The sequence below is a fragment of the Sarcophilus harrisii genome, chromosome 4 (genome assembly GCF_902635505.1).
Source record: "Sarcophilus harrisii chromosome 4, mSarHar1.11, whole genome shotgun sequence".
NCBI lineage: Eukaryota > Metazoa > Chordata > Mammalia > Dasyuromorphia > Dasyuridae > Sarcophilus > Sarcophilus harrisii.
In genome coordinates, this window is record NC_045429.1 from 128,331,145 (window position 1) to 128,347,226 (window position 16,082).

Genomic DNA, 16,082 nt, shown 5'->3' on the forward strand with positions numbered 1-16,082 from the left:
AATTAAAAAACAGAATGAAAACAGAAGATTTAGCAAGAGACAGGAAAAGAAAAAGATATACACAACAGGGATCAGGAGTATAATTTGCTATGGAAAAAAATTACAGCTAGTAATCACTGATGTTAGACAAAATCAAACTAAAAATTTAATTATGAGAGAAATTTCTATTTTATGTCTGTCAATCATACTAATGTTGTATTAGAAGTATGTTTATACATGGATAAATGTATCTGTATATTTATATGCCTGAGTACATGTAGATATGTATGCATATATGGATGTTGCTCTATGTGTATATATAATATATATATATATATATATATGTGAGGATCTGTGGGTAGATGTATATGTGTGATTATATATATATATCTATAGGGGTATGTGAGGGGGGGGTGTGTGTACTAGTATGTATGCATACATCTATACATATCTATATCTATAGATATGGATATAGATATCTATGTTTAATTATAACCTGTTTGGGGGACATGGGAGAGGTGAAAGGAAAAAAAAAGAATAAAGTTAAAAAGTGCATAGCAGAGAATAAAAGAACAACCTACAAGGAAGCAAAGACAGACATGATTATAATTTCTTCTACTATTACATATTCTTTCTTGAACTGGTAATTTATTGTTTTATATAAAGATAGATAATAATCTATCTAAAATACACATATTTTAATATGTGTATGTATATATGTATGCATGTATGTATATTTTGGTGAAGTAATTGGGGTTAAGTTTCTTGCCCAAGCGTCACATAGCTATGTTGTTATCTGAGACTAGATTTGATCTTTTAATTGCCCCTATTGTTATATATATTGAATTCTCCCCTGAAGTCCTGTTGGGCACATGGCAATGTTGTGTTTTTTTCCTTTTGTTTTATTTTTCTTTTCTGTTTTTCTTTTTTTATATTGTTTTTTAAATAAAAAATAAAAAAATACATGAAACTGAATAGATTTATTTTTAGAACTCATGAAACAATTATCAGACTATATATGTATTTGTGTGTGCATATGTATTGCACATATGCATATATATGCATTTATATGTATATACATACACACATATGCCATGTTATCCTGTGCTACCTGTCACCCTCCAGTGTAGGTTTTCACCTTTCAGTAGGTAAGCTAACTTAGTTTAGATAGAATTGCTTCCCCTGAAAGTATCAGAGAGGATAAACCATTTACTGTTTATCTCAGTAATGAAAATCTATTAAAAGTTTAAAATATTGCTTCAATATATTATTGGGTCAGTAAATAATTTGTTTGGCTATGAGCCTAAGGACCTTTTTAAAAACATTTTTTTAAAAAATGTAAGTTTAAATCTCAATTTAGCTGCCCAGGAAACATTCAGAAAAATGCTTTTAGCCAAAGTAAATGATAACAGTCTAGCAATTTGCTCCTTTTTGAAAAGTAACAACACTGATCTTTGACTTGTGAAAGAAAACATAATTAAATATAGCCTAGTTTGTCAAACAAGCCTTCTAGCAGTTATAAGTGGGCAATGGGAGTGAAACATTAATTTGTGACCTAAATTTTTCATGTAGAAAAGAATTTATAAAAAGCTAAACTGACAATCTCACCATTTTATAAATAATTTTAAAATTATAAATATCTTTAATATTAGAGAACCACAAATCCATTTGTTTACTCTTTCTAATTTGGGTACTGGGAAATGGAAAAGCAGTATAATAACAGTGGGGAGTAGAGATAGTTTTTGAGTCAAAATGATGTAAAATCAGTTCTCACCTCCAACACACATTGCTAACTGTAGGAGGCAGCTAGGTGGCACAGTGGATAAAACACTTTATCTGGAGTCAATAACACCTGAGTTCAAATGTGATCTCAAACGCTTACTAAACACTCAAACACCCTGGGCAAGTCATTCCATACTGTATTTTTTTTTTAATCCACTGGAGAAGAAAATGGCAAAACCATTTCAGTATCTTTGTCAAGAAAAACCCAGGAATAGTATCGTTCATGGAGTCGCAAAGATTTGGACATGAAACACCACTACCCTAAACAAACCATTTTATAACTCAGGCAAATATATCTCTAAAAATATAAATAATGGAAGAAGTGCACAGATCTCTTAGGCAAGAGTGTTTTTTCTTCTGGATTCCCCCAAACTAATGATGGCCAAAAAAGTCTTATTTTTAAAAACTGACATTCACTTTATAGAATACGAAAAGGTAGTTTAAGAGTGTGATCTCATTAAGGAAACATATTCAATATGATTATTGATGATTATAAATTAAATAATTCATGATAAAGTGGGAAGAATTGTAAATATAGTCAGACCCTAGATTTTCGCACTTTGATTCTGCTACTAACTACATATGTAGTCTGTTTAAATTCTCTTTCTAAAGCTGATTTTTTTTAGATTCTTTATTTCTTGTTTTGTTAATCTCACAAAATATTATTTTTGGTACACATTCATGCATGTAATTTAAGTTTTCATATAATTGGGCAGATTAGCTTCTCTTCCCTATCTTTGTCCCCTTTCTCCATTACTTATGAATTCTTCCTCATTTTTAATTTTGATAATTTAGTAATTTGCTAGCTCTTTATTATAAAGTCTTAATCATATTAAAGTATTTTATTCCTAAACTGTTGTTGTATTAACATAAATATGTAATTCTATGTTCTTAATTTAATCACTTAATGGTTTGTTTTCATTTTAATTTAATTTGATTCAAAATCACTACTTTTATACTTGTTCTGGGGTTACTATTTTTTATTTTTAAAGCTTTTTATTTTCAAAACATATGCACAGATAATTTTTCAACACTGACCTTTTCATAGCCTTGTGCTTCAGTTTTTCCGCTCCCCCACCCCCTCTTTACATGGCAAGCAATCCAATATATGTTATACATATTAAAATACATGTTGAATCCAATATGTATAAACATATTTATACAATTCTCTTGCTGCACAAGAAAAATCTTATCAAAAAGTAAAGAAAATGAGTAAGACCACAAAATGTAAGTGAACAGCAACAAAAAGAGTGGCGTTACTATTTTGTTAACTAGTTTAATCTTGAAACATGTTATTCAGTCTTTTTGTTACATTATAGGTTTTCAATGATTCTTATACTGATAAAGTTTCTGAACACTTTGGGTATAGTTCACTAAATTTACTAAGTTGGTATTGTTAGATAATCATTTGCTTCAGGTCACCCCTTCTTCAGAATTTTGATATTTAGCTCTGCCAGACTAAAATCCGGTTGTCCTTTCAATTGTTATTTATGAAGCTCTGGGACAGTGATATATGATCACAGAGATTGTATTATATAGCAAATTTCATTAAATTTTTTTTAATTGAAGGTAATAATAAGCATAGTCGGTAGCCACTATCTAACATATTTTATCTATATCTATATATTTATATATAATATTATTATATAATATTAAGATTATGGAATTACAAAGATTTAAAATTATAACAGTCTTTACACATTTAGTCCAACCCTCTAAATTTAAATATGAAATAATGGAGGCCCAGAAAGGTTGACTCTCTTGATACTAGATTTTTTTAAAAAATGGAGGACATTATTGGTATAGACTAAATAAAGAAATCTGAATTCCCACAAACAAATGTATCCAATGATATAATATTCAACAAATTTTAAAACATAAATGACTAGGGAATAATTTCCTTCTAAAAGAATAGCTGGCAAAATTAGAAAAAAATTCCAGTAAAAATAAGCAAATAGCAAAAATATATTGCATAATAAATTTTAGATGGAGAAAAAAATCTAAATATAAAAAACCTTATTACAAAAATTTATAGAAGACAAACTTTCCATCTATTACAGCTAAGGATTCAGCAAAAATGTATAACAAAGAGAAAGGAAATCATAAAAGACAAAATACAGTTGATTATATAAAACCAAAAATGTTTTGACACTAAGTCAAAGTGATATACATTATCAGAAAAAGATACATATTTGGAAGGCAGTTGCATTAAATGCCTTTATAAAAGTATTATATCTAAAAACATATATTTTAATTGGCTCCAAAACCTAATTTAAGAGTTGTTTCCTAGTAGACATATGGTCAAAGAATATTAACCTTTAAAAAAAGAAAAATGCAATTTATCAAAACCCACATGGATCTAATATTAAAAATAATGGTTAGAGAAAATGCAAATTGTAACAACCATAACATGTTACCTTACCACTATTAGTTAAAAGATGAAAAATATTGTTAGAGTGATGTTTAAATTTTGTTAATCAGCCATTTCAGTCATGTCCAGCTCTTCATTACTTCATTTGAAATTTTCTGGGCAGAAATACTGGAGCAGTTTGCCAATTCCCTCTCTAACTCATTTTTACAGAAAGAATGAAACCCAATTCTGTATGTCCACTCATACAGGCAGTAGATATGAGGCTTTTTTAAACTCAGGTCTTGATCTGGCACTTTATCCACTGTGCTACCTAACTGCTACTTTTAAGAATTTAAGTATTCTTATAAGTTAATAATATAAGTTAATGCAATGTTTGTAAAGATGTGAATTGGCTAGACCATTATGGAAAACAATTTAAAATATAAGAAAACATGTTCAGAAATTTTGACTTATAAATTATAATACTCAAGGAGTATAGCAGCTAGAAAAACATGTCAAGTACAAAAATGTCTTTAGTAGTTTTTATCAAATTAAAACAAAATATTATATGAAAACAATGGAATATACACCATAAGGTACAATACGATAAATATAAAGAATTCCGAAAAAAATTAGAAGAGTTGTAGTAAGTTTTAGAGAATGAAAAGAGTCAAGAAATGTGTGTGTGAGTTAAATTCAACAATCTTTTCAACAATTCAATAGGTGAGAGGTACTAAAATTTCAATTGAATAAATGGTTTATGCCAATATCATTATCAAAATTAAAAAACAGTTATCCTCTTTCTGATAACAGATCAGTAAAAATGTTCAGGGAATTTATTGTATGAAGGATTTGGTACTTGAAAGTTACTTAAAAAACATTTAACATTAAAACAAAATACATTATTTTTTTCAGAAAAACATGTGCATCATTCAAATCAGAAAAACAGATAAAATGAAAATTTACTTCAATATAGACAATTTAAATAAGTTCTCAATATCCAAAGTGTGAAAAATCAATTTCTTCCAAAAGTAAAGATGCAATTACTTAAAAATCTTAAATGAAACAAAATAAGAATGAGGAGGTCAAAAAGAATCAGAAATCTTAATCAACATGTAATCTCCTTGCCAAATGGAGGAACATAATAACACATACTTAGGGTTCAAGCTTATTTCAAAAACATTATGGGAAAGGAATAGAATAGAAGTTATTATAGGTATTAAGTGGTAAAAAGCAGTTGAGAAGAAAATTAGTCTCTGGAGAGCTTTTCTTAAGATCCACTGAAACCAAATCATTTTTGACAACAACTGCATTTAATACTAGACTACAGCAAATAGATGCAAATGAAAAATATTCTGTAATTTTTATGATTTTATTTTTACTGATGATGATAATGGAACTACAAAGTTTGGATTTTTACCAATGAAACTGGCATTGATAAGGAATTCGTGACGGAACCCAATCAAAATATATCATGGAAACAACACAATTTTTGAATCCCTTAGGCATCAGATTGGGAAATTTGACAAAAAGAATACTTTCCCCCCGGCAGAGTAGTGTGATAGAATAGATATCAACACCACTAACCCATAAACTTGCTTTTGGATCTCTATAAATAATATTTCTGAGACTAGCTTATGTAAACATGTAGAATAGTTTTGATGAAAACAAATTTGATATCAGAGTTTTGATTATCTACAATAATGGCTATATATTTATGATTATGCGACAGTCCCAGAAGAAACATTTTTTCAGAGTTCAATAAAAGCAATGACAGCAGGTTCTTAACTCTAAAGAGGTCAAGTAAATTTACAAAATCAAATGAGAGTAAAACTCCGTCCTTCCCTCTATACCACCTCCCTCCTTCCCTTCTTTCTTCCTTCCTCTCTTTCTCCCTTCTTTCCTCCCTTTCTCTATTCCTTTCTTCCTCCCTTCCTTCTTTCCTCCCTTCCTTTTTTTTCTTTTTCCCCTTTTTCCATTCTTTTCCCCCATATAATTACAATTCTCAAAGATCTCTCAATATACATATGTGAGTGGAGTTAAGAAATGATGCCTTGTATTCCTACCAATCTCTATTTTAGGATCCCTGAGAAGTGAAGAAATTAGGGAACCATCAGACATGTTAGGAATTAAGATATTTCCTTTTATATATAAAAAGGGAATCTGGGAAATTAATTTTCTTTCTCCTTGCTTTCCCTGAATGCTGATCTGACACTATTTTCATCCAACTAAAAAGCAAATGGAGACTTACCAATAGACATAGACCAGATATCATGTAGTATCATGCAGTATCTACCTGAAACTGAATCCTATTCCAGGTATCTCTATATATGCCATAGTGGTATGTAATGGCTTAGGTGGAAAGAAGAAAAAATATGAAATCATCCATTTTATTTATATGATATATTTTTCTCTCATCCCATATTCAGGCAAATATCACAGAATAATGAATTAAAGACATATCTGATTTGAAGATATTTTCTTACTCAAAGTATAATAAGGAGTTCCTTGGAAGTCATGAGGATATTTGCTGTTCAGGAACAACTAAAAAGTTCCATGGAAGTTAAAAAATTAGAAGAATTCTATGGATTTACTATTCACATAATTTATATTCATGGTATATTTATACATATGGTATATTTGTATATAGTGTGTTTGATCATAGAGATAAATTGCATTGTTTTATTTTGCAAAAAATATATATTCTCCTTTTTATTAAATGTGATTACATATAAAGTTTTTCTCTCTAGACAGCCCATCTGTTTGATTCTATGATTATGATCAGGTTTATATTTATATGGTCAAAACATTCTAAAAGGAACATCAGGAGTTTCCATAGTAACCCTTGAAGATAAATTGTTATATGTTTTTAATATGGAGCTTTGTAATTGTGCCTTATTTAAAGACTGAAAATTTTGAAGGGGAAGTAGAGGCAAATTGAAGTACAGAAGTTGCTAGTAGTTTTATATTGTTATCTCATTGAAAACTGATACTAGATATATCTCATTCACTGACTGAAGGTAAACTTTGGAGAAGACATTCTTTGGAGTTAATGACTTCATAATCATGGGAAGGTTTATGTTGCTGAAAACAGAAATGATCACATGTAAGTGCCAGAGAACTGAAGAAGGTCCCTTTAGTCCAATCTTCCCTTTCTAATGCAGGGCACTACAAAAAGTTTTTTTTTTTTTGGCATCTATTATGTGCCCCCATTTTATTTATCAGTCTTTTCTATTACTTTCAAATAAAATCTTCTGTATTTTGTTATTCACAGAAAATGTTGCTTTCCACCAAAAGGAATAACAACAACAAGAAATGACCCACGTTTTCAGAATCACTTTGGAGATATATTAAATTAAAGAAATAATGAAATAAAGGAAGATGCTTACCTCTCACAACAAAGGTATTTATAAGACATCTTCCTCAAAGGAGATGTTATTTGAAGATGGAATTACATTTGTCACAAATAAGAATTCAGAAATATGTTGCTTTCAACAACTTTACTAGACTTTACTTGAATATAGACTCTTTAGGTGAGGTTATGCTAAATAACGAAAGAGCGAAATATACTACACAATAAAGATTTGTAGTACGAATTATGACTCTAATTAATATAAAATATCATTAAAGACAAGACTGAAAAATGTTTTATGCAGTCTTGTAAAATTTAAGTAAACTATTAAATAGATTGTAATCAATTATGATTAATATTAGCTAAAAGAAAAATAAATCACTTTCTAATTGGAACAAATTCTGTATTGCATATTGGTGGTATATGAGAATCTTTTTGGCTTTAGGCACAACTTTTACTGGAGGTTTTTGTAAACAGAAATGTTTTGTTTTCTCAAACCCCAAGAAACACAGGTACATACACACAGACCCACACACAGTCTCACACACATTCTAAATGACAGTATGTATAATACCATAACAGTCTAATCAAAATGGTAGCCATTTTACAGACTTACTTTATGAGTATGATATATATATATATATATATATATATATACACACACACACACACATATATATATATATATACACATAAGTATATAAGTTTATTGTGACATTAGAAAATATTTAATTGTAACTGTTCAGATTCTACCAATGAGTTACACAATTTCGAAAGTTATATTAGCTAGATACATTCCCAGTTATTTGATAAATTTAGTTTGTTATACTAAATTCAAAATCATTCAATTCAAAGAAATATAATTGATTAAGCTTATGTTTTAAAGTTATACATGTACCATGTTTCACTATCTTTCCTTTGTACTAAATTCCCCCTTTTGTTGCTTTTAAGATTATTTTATTTCTAATGACAAACATAACATTATAAATTACATTCTGATTACACCAATAGGCAGACATATATTTAATCAAAAGCTAATTGGAAGGTTAGTTTTTAAGAAACTTTGGAGTGGGCCAGGCTTTTAAAGGTGTATCAGCAAATTTATAATGATGTCGAAATATTTTGTATTTCAGTGAAACATTTAATGGAGAAAAATGTTGAATCTAGAATTTTATGTTTTGAATATTTTTTTTTTTGTCTTATTTGAGTGAATTTCTGCCAATCTGATCTGACAGTTTTATAAGAGGTTCGTGTAAAATTCACCTTGAATCTGAAGTGGGGTGGGGGCAGGGAAAGGAAATCTTTCTCATTTAGGCCGGTAGCAGCTGGAGGATGTTGAGAGGCCTGGAAAGTAGCAGATGAAATCTTTGGAAGGTGCTTACAAATCAAAACATTTATTATTAAATCATCAGAGGGTGATGGGCACAGCATTTCACTCGCCCCAAACCTTTTGTCCACCTGTATCTCCGTGTACCCTGCCTGGTTCGGAATGAGTGCATTGAATTGAGGAGATTTTCACTTACGACTGAATTTTTCATCATGGCTTTGACAGTGAAGCCGTCAGAAACCAGGGAGTGCGGCTGGTGCACCGGGAGTGGCTGTTGCGGCTGGAGTTTGGTCCTCTTCATCATCTTCTCTGGATTTTTATTTAGGTTCAGGGTCTCTTTTTCTGCCACCATCTTCCTAGGAAATGTCTTGTTCCCACATCCAGTGCTTTACGAATGACTGGGAGGTGGAGGGGAGGGAGGGAGGGAGGGTCACAGCCGGAGTGGGGTTATGGAGAGTAAAAACGGAATTGTAATGGTAATAAATTAAACCCTCCAGGTCCTGCCCGGGTTTGCTCCCACTTCCAGCTGTTTGTCAGCTCCAAGGTGAAGAGGGAGTTTGGGGGAGGGAAGGGGCAGAAAGGGGGGGCAGGACCGTATTCTGCAGCTGCAACAGGCTTCCAAAGGTGCTCCGCGAAGTTGCTAGGCAACGTATCAACATCGCAGCGGAGCAGGCTCGCAGTGACGTAGGCATTCGAGGCCAAGAGCCGGCAAAAGGCCTCGGGACGGGGGCGGGGGCGGGGGCGGGGCGGATTAGAAAAGGGGCAGCAGGTTCCGCACTACATCTCCCAGAAGGCCGCAGGGACGTGTGCGTAGGTCCGCGCGTGCGCTCACCTCCTCCTCACTCTCCCCCTCCCCCCTTTTCGGGGGGCGGGGTGGGGCAGGTAAGGGGCGGGGCAGGGAGGGGGCGGGGATAGAGGGAGGAGGGATCCGAGGTCTTTAAAGCTGGGAACGCTGGTCGTATGAGGCGAGCGCGGGGCCTAGGGGCAGGCCTCTGTGCGTGTGTAAGCCCCCCTACGCCTGTCCTTAGAGCCACCACCTACTTTGTGACCATGATAGGTACGTGGGTGTCCTCCAGGTACAGCTGCTTTCCACTTATTCTCTCCCCCATCCTGTGCTGGTTCCTTACGCAGGTGTGAGCCCCTGCTGATCACTGTCAAGGACGGTCTGGGTCACCTGGTGAGGTGAGAGCTCTTCTGAGTGTCCCAGACTCATCCTGGTGGAGGTCAGGATTGGAGATTTCTTCGGGCCTCTAGCTTCGCTGCCCCCCCCCCCCAACTCCGCCCTGAGGACCAGAGTGTGCCCTTCCTCCCGACACCCCTCAGAGAGGGTGAGCTCACCATTCCCTTCCCCAGTGGGTCGTGTGAGCAACAATTCTCCCGCCAAACAAGAGACCGTCCAAGGAACATTATCTTAACAGTGCCCATTGGAAATTTGCCCCTCCCCCCGCAAACCCTGCAAACCTTCAAAAGCTGTTGAGGTTTTCGAAGGTCAAATCCCCCCCCCCCCACCTTGTATTTTTCATGCTCACATCTTCTCCCCACCATTTAACTCGGCTGCCCTTCCCGTGCTTGATGTCTGCCCCTTCTCTTCCCCCCCCCCCCCGCCCCTCCCCCCAATTATATTGTCAGTGAGCAACCTTTGACTATCCCGGGGAGAGCTCCTGAAACAGGAAACGAAAGGGATAGGCGGTCCATGTCAGCTGTAATGAGAGGCGGCTCCAAAGGAGGTTTTAAACTTCTTCATGTCTATGATTTCTTTTTTAAGGCTACATATGAGCAGATAATTTTGAAGTCTGGGACAAAATGAAAGATCCATCTAGATGATCTTGTGATAGATGGAAATGGAAAACAGCTTAAAAAATCTTTTTAAAAAACCAGAGTTTTTCTTACGGGAAAAAGTGAACAAGTTTGTTGTTGTTGTTGTATATTTATCCCTATACATTGTCCCTAAAAATTAATGGAAAAAACATAGGCTTAAGACTTATGTTTCTGGAACTGTCAATGACTTTGTCAATGACTTTGCACAACCAGTGTTTGGGTTTTATAGAATTGGTTTTTAGATTATTGTTGACACAATAACTATTAGTGATATAGTATCTTTAATTGTTGCAAGTGAATATTTGGAGCCAGTTCAGAAATGTTCAGAAAGCTTATTAATCTGGGGGAGGGGGTGAAGGGAGGGAGGGGAAAAATCGGAACAGAAGTGAGTGCAAGGGATAATGTTGTAAAAAATTACCCTGGCATGGATTCTGTCAATAAAAAGTTATTTAAAAAAAAAAAAAGAAAGAAAGCTTATTAATGTGTTTATATGAGGCACTTTTTTTATTTTTTAGAGAATGGATCACTTCTTAAATATTTTCATTTTGTTATAAAATTAATGATACAATGGAAAAGAATATTCCTCCTGTTGCCTAAGAAATAAATTCATGACTATCATATTCCTTGGAGACTATGTAGAAATAGGCTATCTTGAGTTTTGAATTTGTGAAGTTTTGATAGGCCTTTTTCTTACCCCTTTCTACCTTGGTACTGCTTTCAATAAATGACCCATAGAAATTAAATTAATGTTTGAAAAACATTAATCATAGGCCACATTATATGACTCTTTAGAATTTACAAAAGTTTCCCCATCACTACTTTGGGAGCGAGATAGTGTTAACATGAATATCTTGTTTTATAGAGAACCAGAAAGATAAAGTGACTGACTCCCATGGTTTTGAAGCTAACAGTGGAACTGGGATTAGAAACCAATTTTCTTAACTCCAAATCCAACACATACTTGTCACAAATCAGATAAGTTGATGCTTATAACAACCACTCAGGCCACATGCAAACCTTGAGAAAGGCAAAAAACAAAATTCAAAGAATAAACATTTATAATAAAATTTGCATAAGTAACAGATCAAGAGGGGGGACAGAGAAACACTAGTGCACTGATTAGGTAAATTTGTGTTACTTGGTCTAATGTATTTTGCATAATTTCTGAATTTTGTTGTGGATTATTATATTTTTGTGCCTTTTAATTATGTAACCTTTCCACTGTACTCTCCTACGTTATATTTCAGTGGACCTGATCATGAGCTCATAAAGGCTTTGAACCAAGAGAGCATATGATCTGGTAAATTGGAACAAGCCCAAAGATTTCTGAATAAGGTCCATTATGGGACTGTTTATCTGTATTCTGAGGCCAGAAAGTTGGCCATAAAGTGATCATATTTATTTGGCTGTAGAGACTAAGACTAAGTCATGGCTCATTGAGAAAAAATGTTTGATTAGAAGTTAGAGAACCCGAGTTTGAATAATAGCTGTGCTACTTAAAATTTGGGTAGGTCATCTGGGATGAAACTGAGGTTTCATCTTTTGTTAAATTAGAAGAGTTGGGTTGACCTCCTGCAGCTCTTCATCTATGATCCCATGAGATCAGGATTTAAAATATAACTCACAAAAGGGTTATGATAAACATTAATGAAAGGATGACCATATCAAAAATATTTCAGGCCCTTGAAATATTGAAGGAAACTCAACAAGTTTAAAAATAGCCATATACATGTATATTTAAATAATGTGTTAAATTAGATATACATATTATAATTATTTAAAAATCATTATAGTTAGCTTTAGTCTAAAGGGTTCATTTAACCATAGACCATCATCTAGGAAATGATTATGGTTTTTAAAAAGATAGTAGTTGGATAAAAACACATCCTATTGTGTGATTGCTGATTTAGGGAAACAAGTGAATACTGTACTTGATGTTTTAATTAGGTGGTGATGTGACCCTCACCAATGACTGATGCAGATGCTTCAGAATAGATCTTTAGAAGTATTTGTTTGGTTGGTTTTTTGGTAGCATAACAATGGAAAATAAGTGATTGTATGTTGGAAAGGAGGAAGATTGTTGTCATGGAAAGTGCTAGAATTAGGAGTTATAAGACCTAAATTGAAATCCTGAGCTTCATAGTTATTAGCTATATAATCCCGAGCAAATTATTTAACTTTTCTGGGTTAAAGATCCTTATCTGTAAAATTTCATTATTACTTATAATATCTGTCTCAGAGTTGTTTTGGGAAAAACACTTTTCAACTTCACTGTGAATTATTTTAAACTATATATCTCACATGATAGAATGTGGACCCCAGATTTAAAAGATATATAAATTTTAGTCATAAAGTATCTGGGTATTTTTCTGTTATTGTAAGAAAAATCATACTGTGATTTTACTGTTATTAAATCATTAAACTGAGAATCTTATCTAGGACATGTTTTATTTTTAAAAATTCTTTTAGGAGCACTAAAGTTTGTAAATCATATTTTAATTGTAATGTTTATTCTCATAAAAATAGATTCTACTTGTGGGTCTGATATATTTTTCTAAAGTCGGGAGTTTAGAGCACAATGTTTACTCAATAATTAAATCTAAAATGAGTTCATGTAACTTTGGGGTGACATAGTTGAACGTTAAACTAAATTCATTCCTGTTTTCTATCTATTGAAAATTTTGGATTTTGATGGTTCATGTAAAGTAAGTGTGTGTATACGTGTGTGTGTGTGTGTATGTATAGTAAGTCTGGTAGAGAGATTTGTGCATTTGTGATGAAAAGTTTAGAGCCAGAAAAAGCATTTTTGATCTTCACCTGATGCAAATCCAGAAATCCAGGAGGTCAAGAAGATTGCTTGCAAATTGTATAAATACTTGGAATTTTGCCAGTGGCAATTATATATTCATAGGATTTGGGTCCTTTAATGTCCGTGCCACTGTGTACCCTCTTTAAAATTTTTTTCCAGTAACACCTTTGAAAAAATACTAATATATTGTCATTGATAATGCTAAAATATGCTGTGTAAATGTTAAATAATACTGTACTTATGCTACATTATTGTGTGGAGACTTTAAAGTATCATTTAGTTTATGCCCATTTAAAACAGATGGTATTTAAACTATCTTAGATGGAAAAGAACATCACTTCAGAAAAACAAAGGGTTTTTAAGTTGTGACTTAAGAACAAAGATAATGCAGACCAACACCTCATTTTTGCATCTAATATACAATGCTTCTGTTTAAGCATTTTTTTCCTCTTTGTCTTCAACAGAGACAAAACTGCTGACCATTTCTCTGTAATAATTCTATACACATTGCTTTTCTTAAAACAACACATTAAAGCAATGTGTCTTTTATTAGGCAAGCTAAGTCATTTTAGTCCTATCCCTCAAAAACCTTATTTTCTAATGCATTTCTTATGTATCTTGAGTTTTTTTTTTAAACTATCCCTATGTCTAGAAAATATGAAGACTTAAAAATTGTTAACAAAATCTTAAGAATCTTAAAAAGAATGCCATATTTTGAGGTGGCATGAAGCAAGGAAGCATGGAGAAGGATTAAGTTAAAACAGGCAGGATGCTACTTGGCATTTTAGAGAGAGGAATGCCTTGGGAATCCAGATAAATCTAGGCAAAATTAAGTTTTCCATTATTCTGTAAAGCAAAGCTTCTTAAACTGTGAGTCACAATTCCATATGGGATTGCTTAGCTGCATGTGTGTGTGTGTGTGGGGGTCACAACATTTTGATTTATTACCAGTAAATATTTGATTTGTATATTTTATATACCCAGGGTCATGTGAAATTTCTTGGATGAAAAAGGGTTGTCCGTGGAAAAAGTTTAAGAAGGCCTGCTTTAGAATATCATCTAATTCTAACCCTATCAGTGACAGCTTTGTAATATAATAGGCAAGAAAGATTCTTTAAGTTTTGTTTTGGCTTGATATTGGAGCAAAATGGGACAAAGGAGACATCAATATCTCTTCTGATCTCAACTTTAAGCCCCAAATACAAGCTTTTGATATACCCATTTCATGAGTGGAATGTTGTTATTCCTCTGAACTGCCTTCATAGAATCCAGGATTGCTTTTCTAACACTGTTTTCTGGTCTAGTCTCTACCTTGTTTTAAATGCAGTCATAGTTCTCCCTTGGATTGTGATTGATGTTTTAAATGCTCTGCCCCATCCATGTTACAAAAACAAAATTTTTACTGAAGTCGGTGAGAAATTGTGCTTTTGTGAGAAGTATGGGATCAGGTTTGAAGAGATACTTTAAAAAAAAAGCAGCACAGAAAAACTTGAAGAAAAAAATGACTCAGAAAAATGAAATTGTTTAGATAATAAATCTCTCCTACCTGCAGTAGAAAGTATTTTCTTACACATTTCTATCAGCAAGGCTTTCAGTGTAGTTTTTTAAAAAAATCTAACTTGAGTCATGAAGACTCCATTGTATATATTAATCTATACTTTGCTTAATATTTAATGATTTATGTTTGTTTATATTGATAGTTAAAACTAATTCCAGAAATTTATATAACATATTTGTAAGGAGGGAAAAATATTTTTTTCCGCAATTATTTTCAAGTTGACTTTTTCCCCCATCTTGAAATTCCTGAAAATTAGTATCTAGTAACCAAAAAAAATAATTGTAGGCAAAACTTGTCATATCTGTCATTACCTGTACTTTAGTGTTTAGAAAGTGGTATTGAAAATAGTGTGTAATTGATTGTGCCACAGAATAAATTAGGATGAGCTTTTGCATGGAAGGTCTTACCTTAATGTAGCATAGTTTTGTACTCAGATTCAGTACTATTGATGGCAATAAATGGCCTGGTAGTTAAAATGGTAATCTAATGCTCTTAGTAATTTTGGACTTTTTTCTAAAAGCTTTTTGAAATCCTTTAATTTCACACTTTTATGAAACCTGATAGCTATCCTACCTTTGAGGAGGCTAGAATTTACAGTAGATAACCTGAGTTTAAATATAGCCTCAAATACTTCTTAGCTATGTGACTTTAGCCTCAGTTTTCCTATCTCTAAAATGGGAAAAATAATAGTACCTACCTGCTATGATTGTTGTGAGGATCAAATAAGATAATATAAATAAAATATTTTATAAAACTTAATACGTGATTTTTTTATTATGCAAACACCATATAAATGCTAGCTGTGATTATTATAATAGTAATTATAATTATTATAATAGTTATTATAATAGATAAGTGACTAAAAACCTTAGTACAGTTTGTGGATTGAAACTGAGACTTACCTGATTGTTACTTGGTTTATGCTACAGTTTGCCATGGCAGAAACTGTTTCACCTTATAGGATAGAGTGTTTTAAAGGGTAAAAAACTGAGTAATTAGACGACTTTAATATCAAATATTCTTATTACTTCTTTATAATACTATGTTAAATCACAGTCTTTTTATTACATAGGTATATTGCGTCTGTGTGTTAGTCCATATGTTTGA

General features: G+C 32.8%; 2 protein-coding genes across 7 annotated transcripts in view; one reads left to right on the forward strand and one right to left on the reverse strand.

Moving 5' to 3' along the window:
- The window catches only part of PACRG (parkin coregulated), a 610,713-nt gene extending 600,360 nt beyond the window's left edge, over nt 1-10,353 (reverse strand). For 2 of the 5 annotated variants that reach the window (XM_031968392.1, XM_031968393.1), the window contains exon 1: nt 8,987-9,535. In XM_031968392.1, the coding sequence (XP_031824252.1) occupies nt 8,987-9,142 (156 nt within the window). In that variant the 5' untranslated portion in view covers nt 9,143-9,535. Of the gene's footprint in view, nt 1-8,986; nt 9,536-9,831; nt 9,965-10,251 lie in introns of those variants that run through there. The other 3 variants (XM_012549456.3, XM_031968391.1, XM_031968394.1) reach the window with 3 other exon arrangements.
- Nucleotides 9,717-16,082, forward strand: part of PRKN (parkin RBR E3 ubiquitin protein ligase) — a 1,838,204-nt gene continuing 1,831,838 nt past the window's right edge. For both annotated transcript variants that reach the window (XM_031968387.1, XM_031968390.1), the window contains exon 1: nt 9,717-9,847. In XM_031968387.1, the coding sequence (XP_031824247.1) occupies nt 9,751-9,847 (97 nt within the window). In that variant the 5' untranslated portion in view covers nt 9,717-9,750. The remainder of the gene's footprint in view (nt 9,848-16,082) is intronic.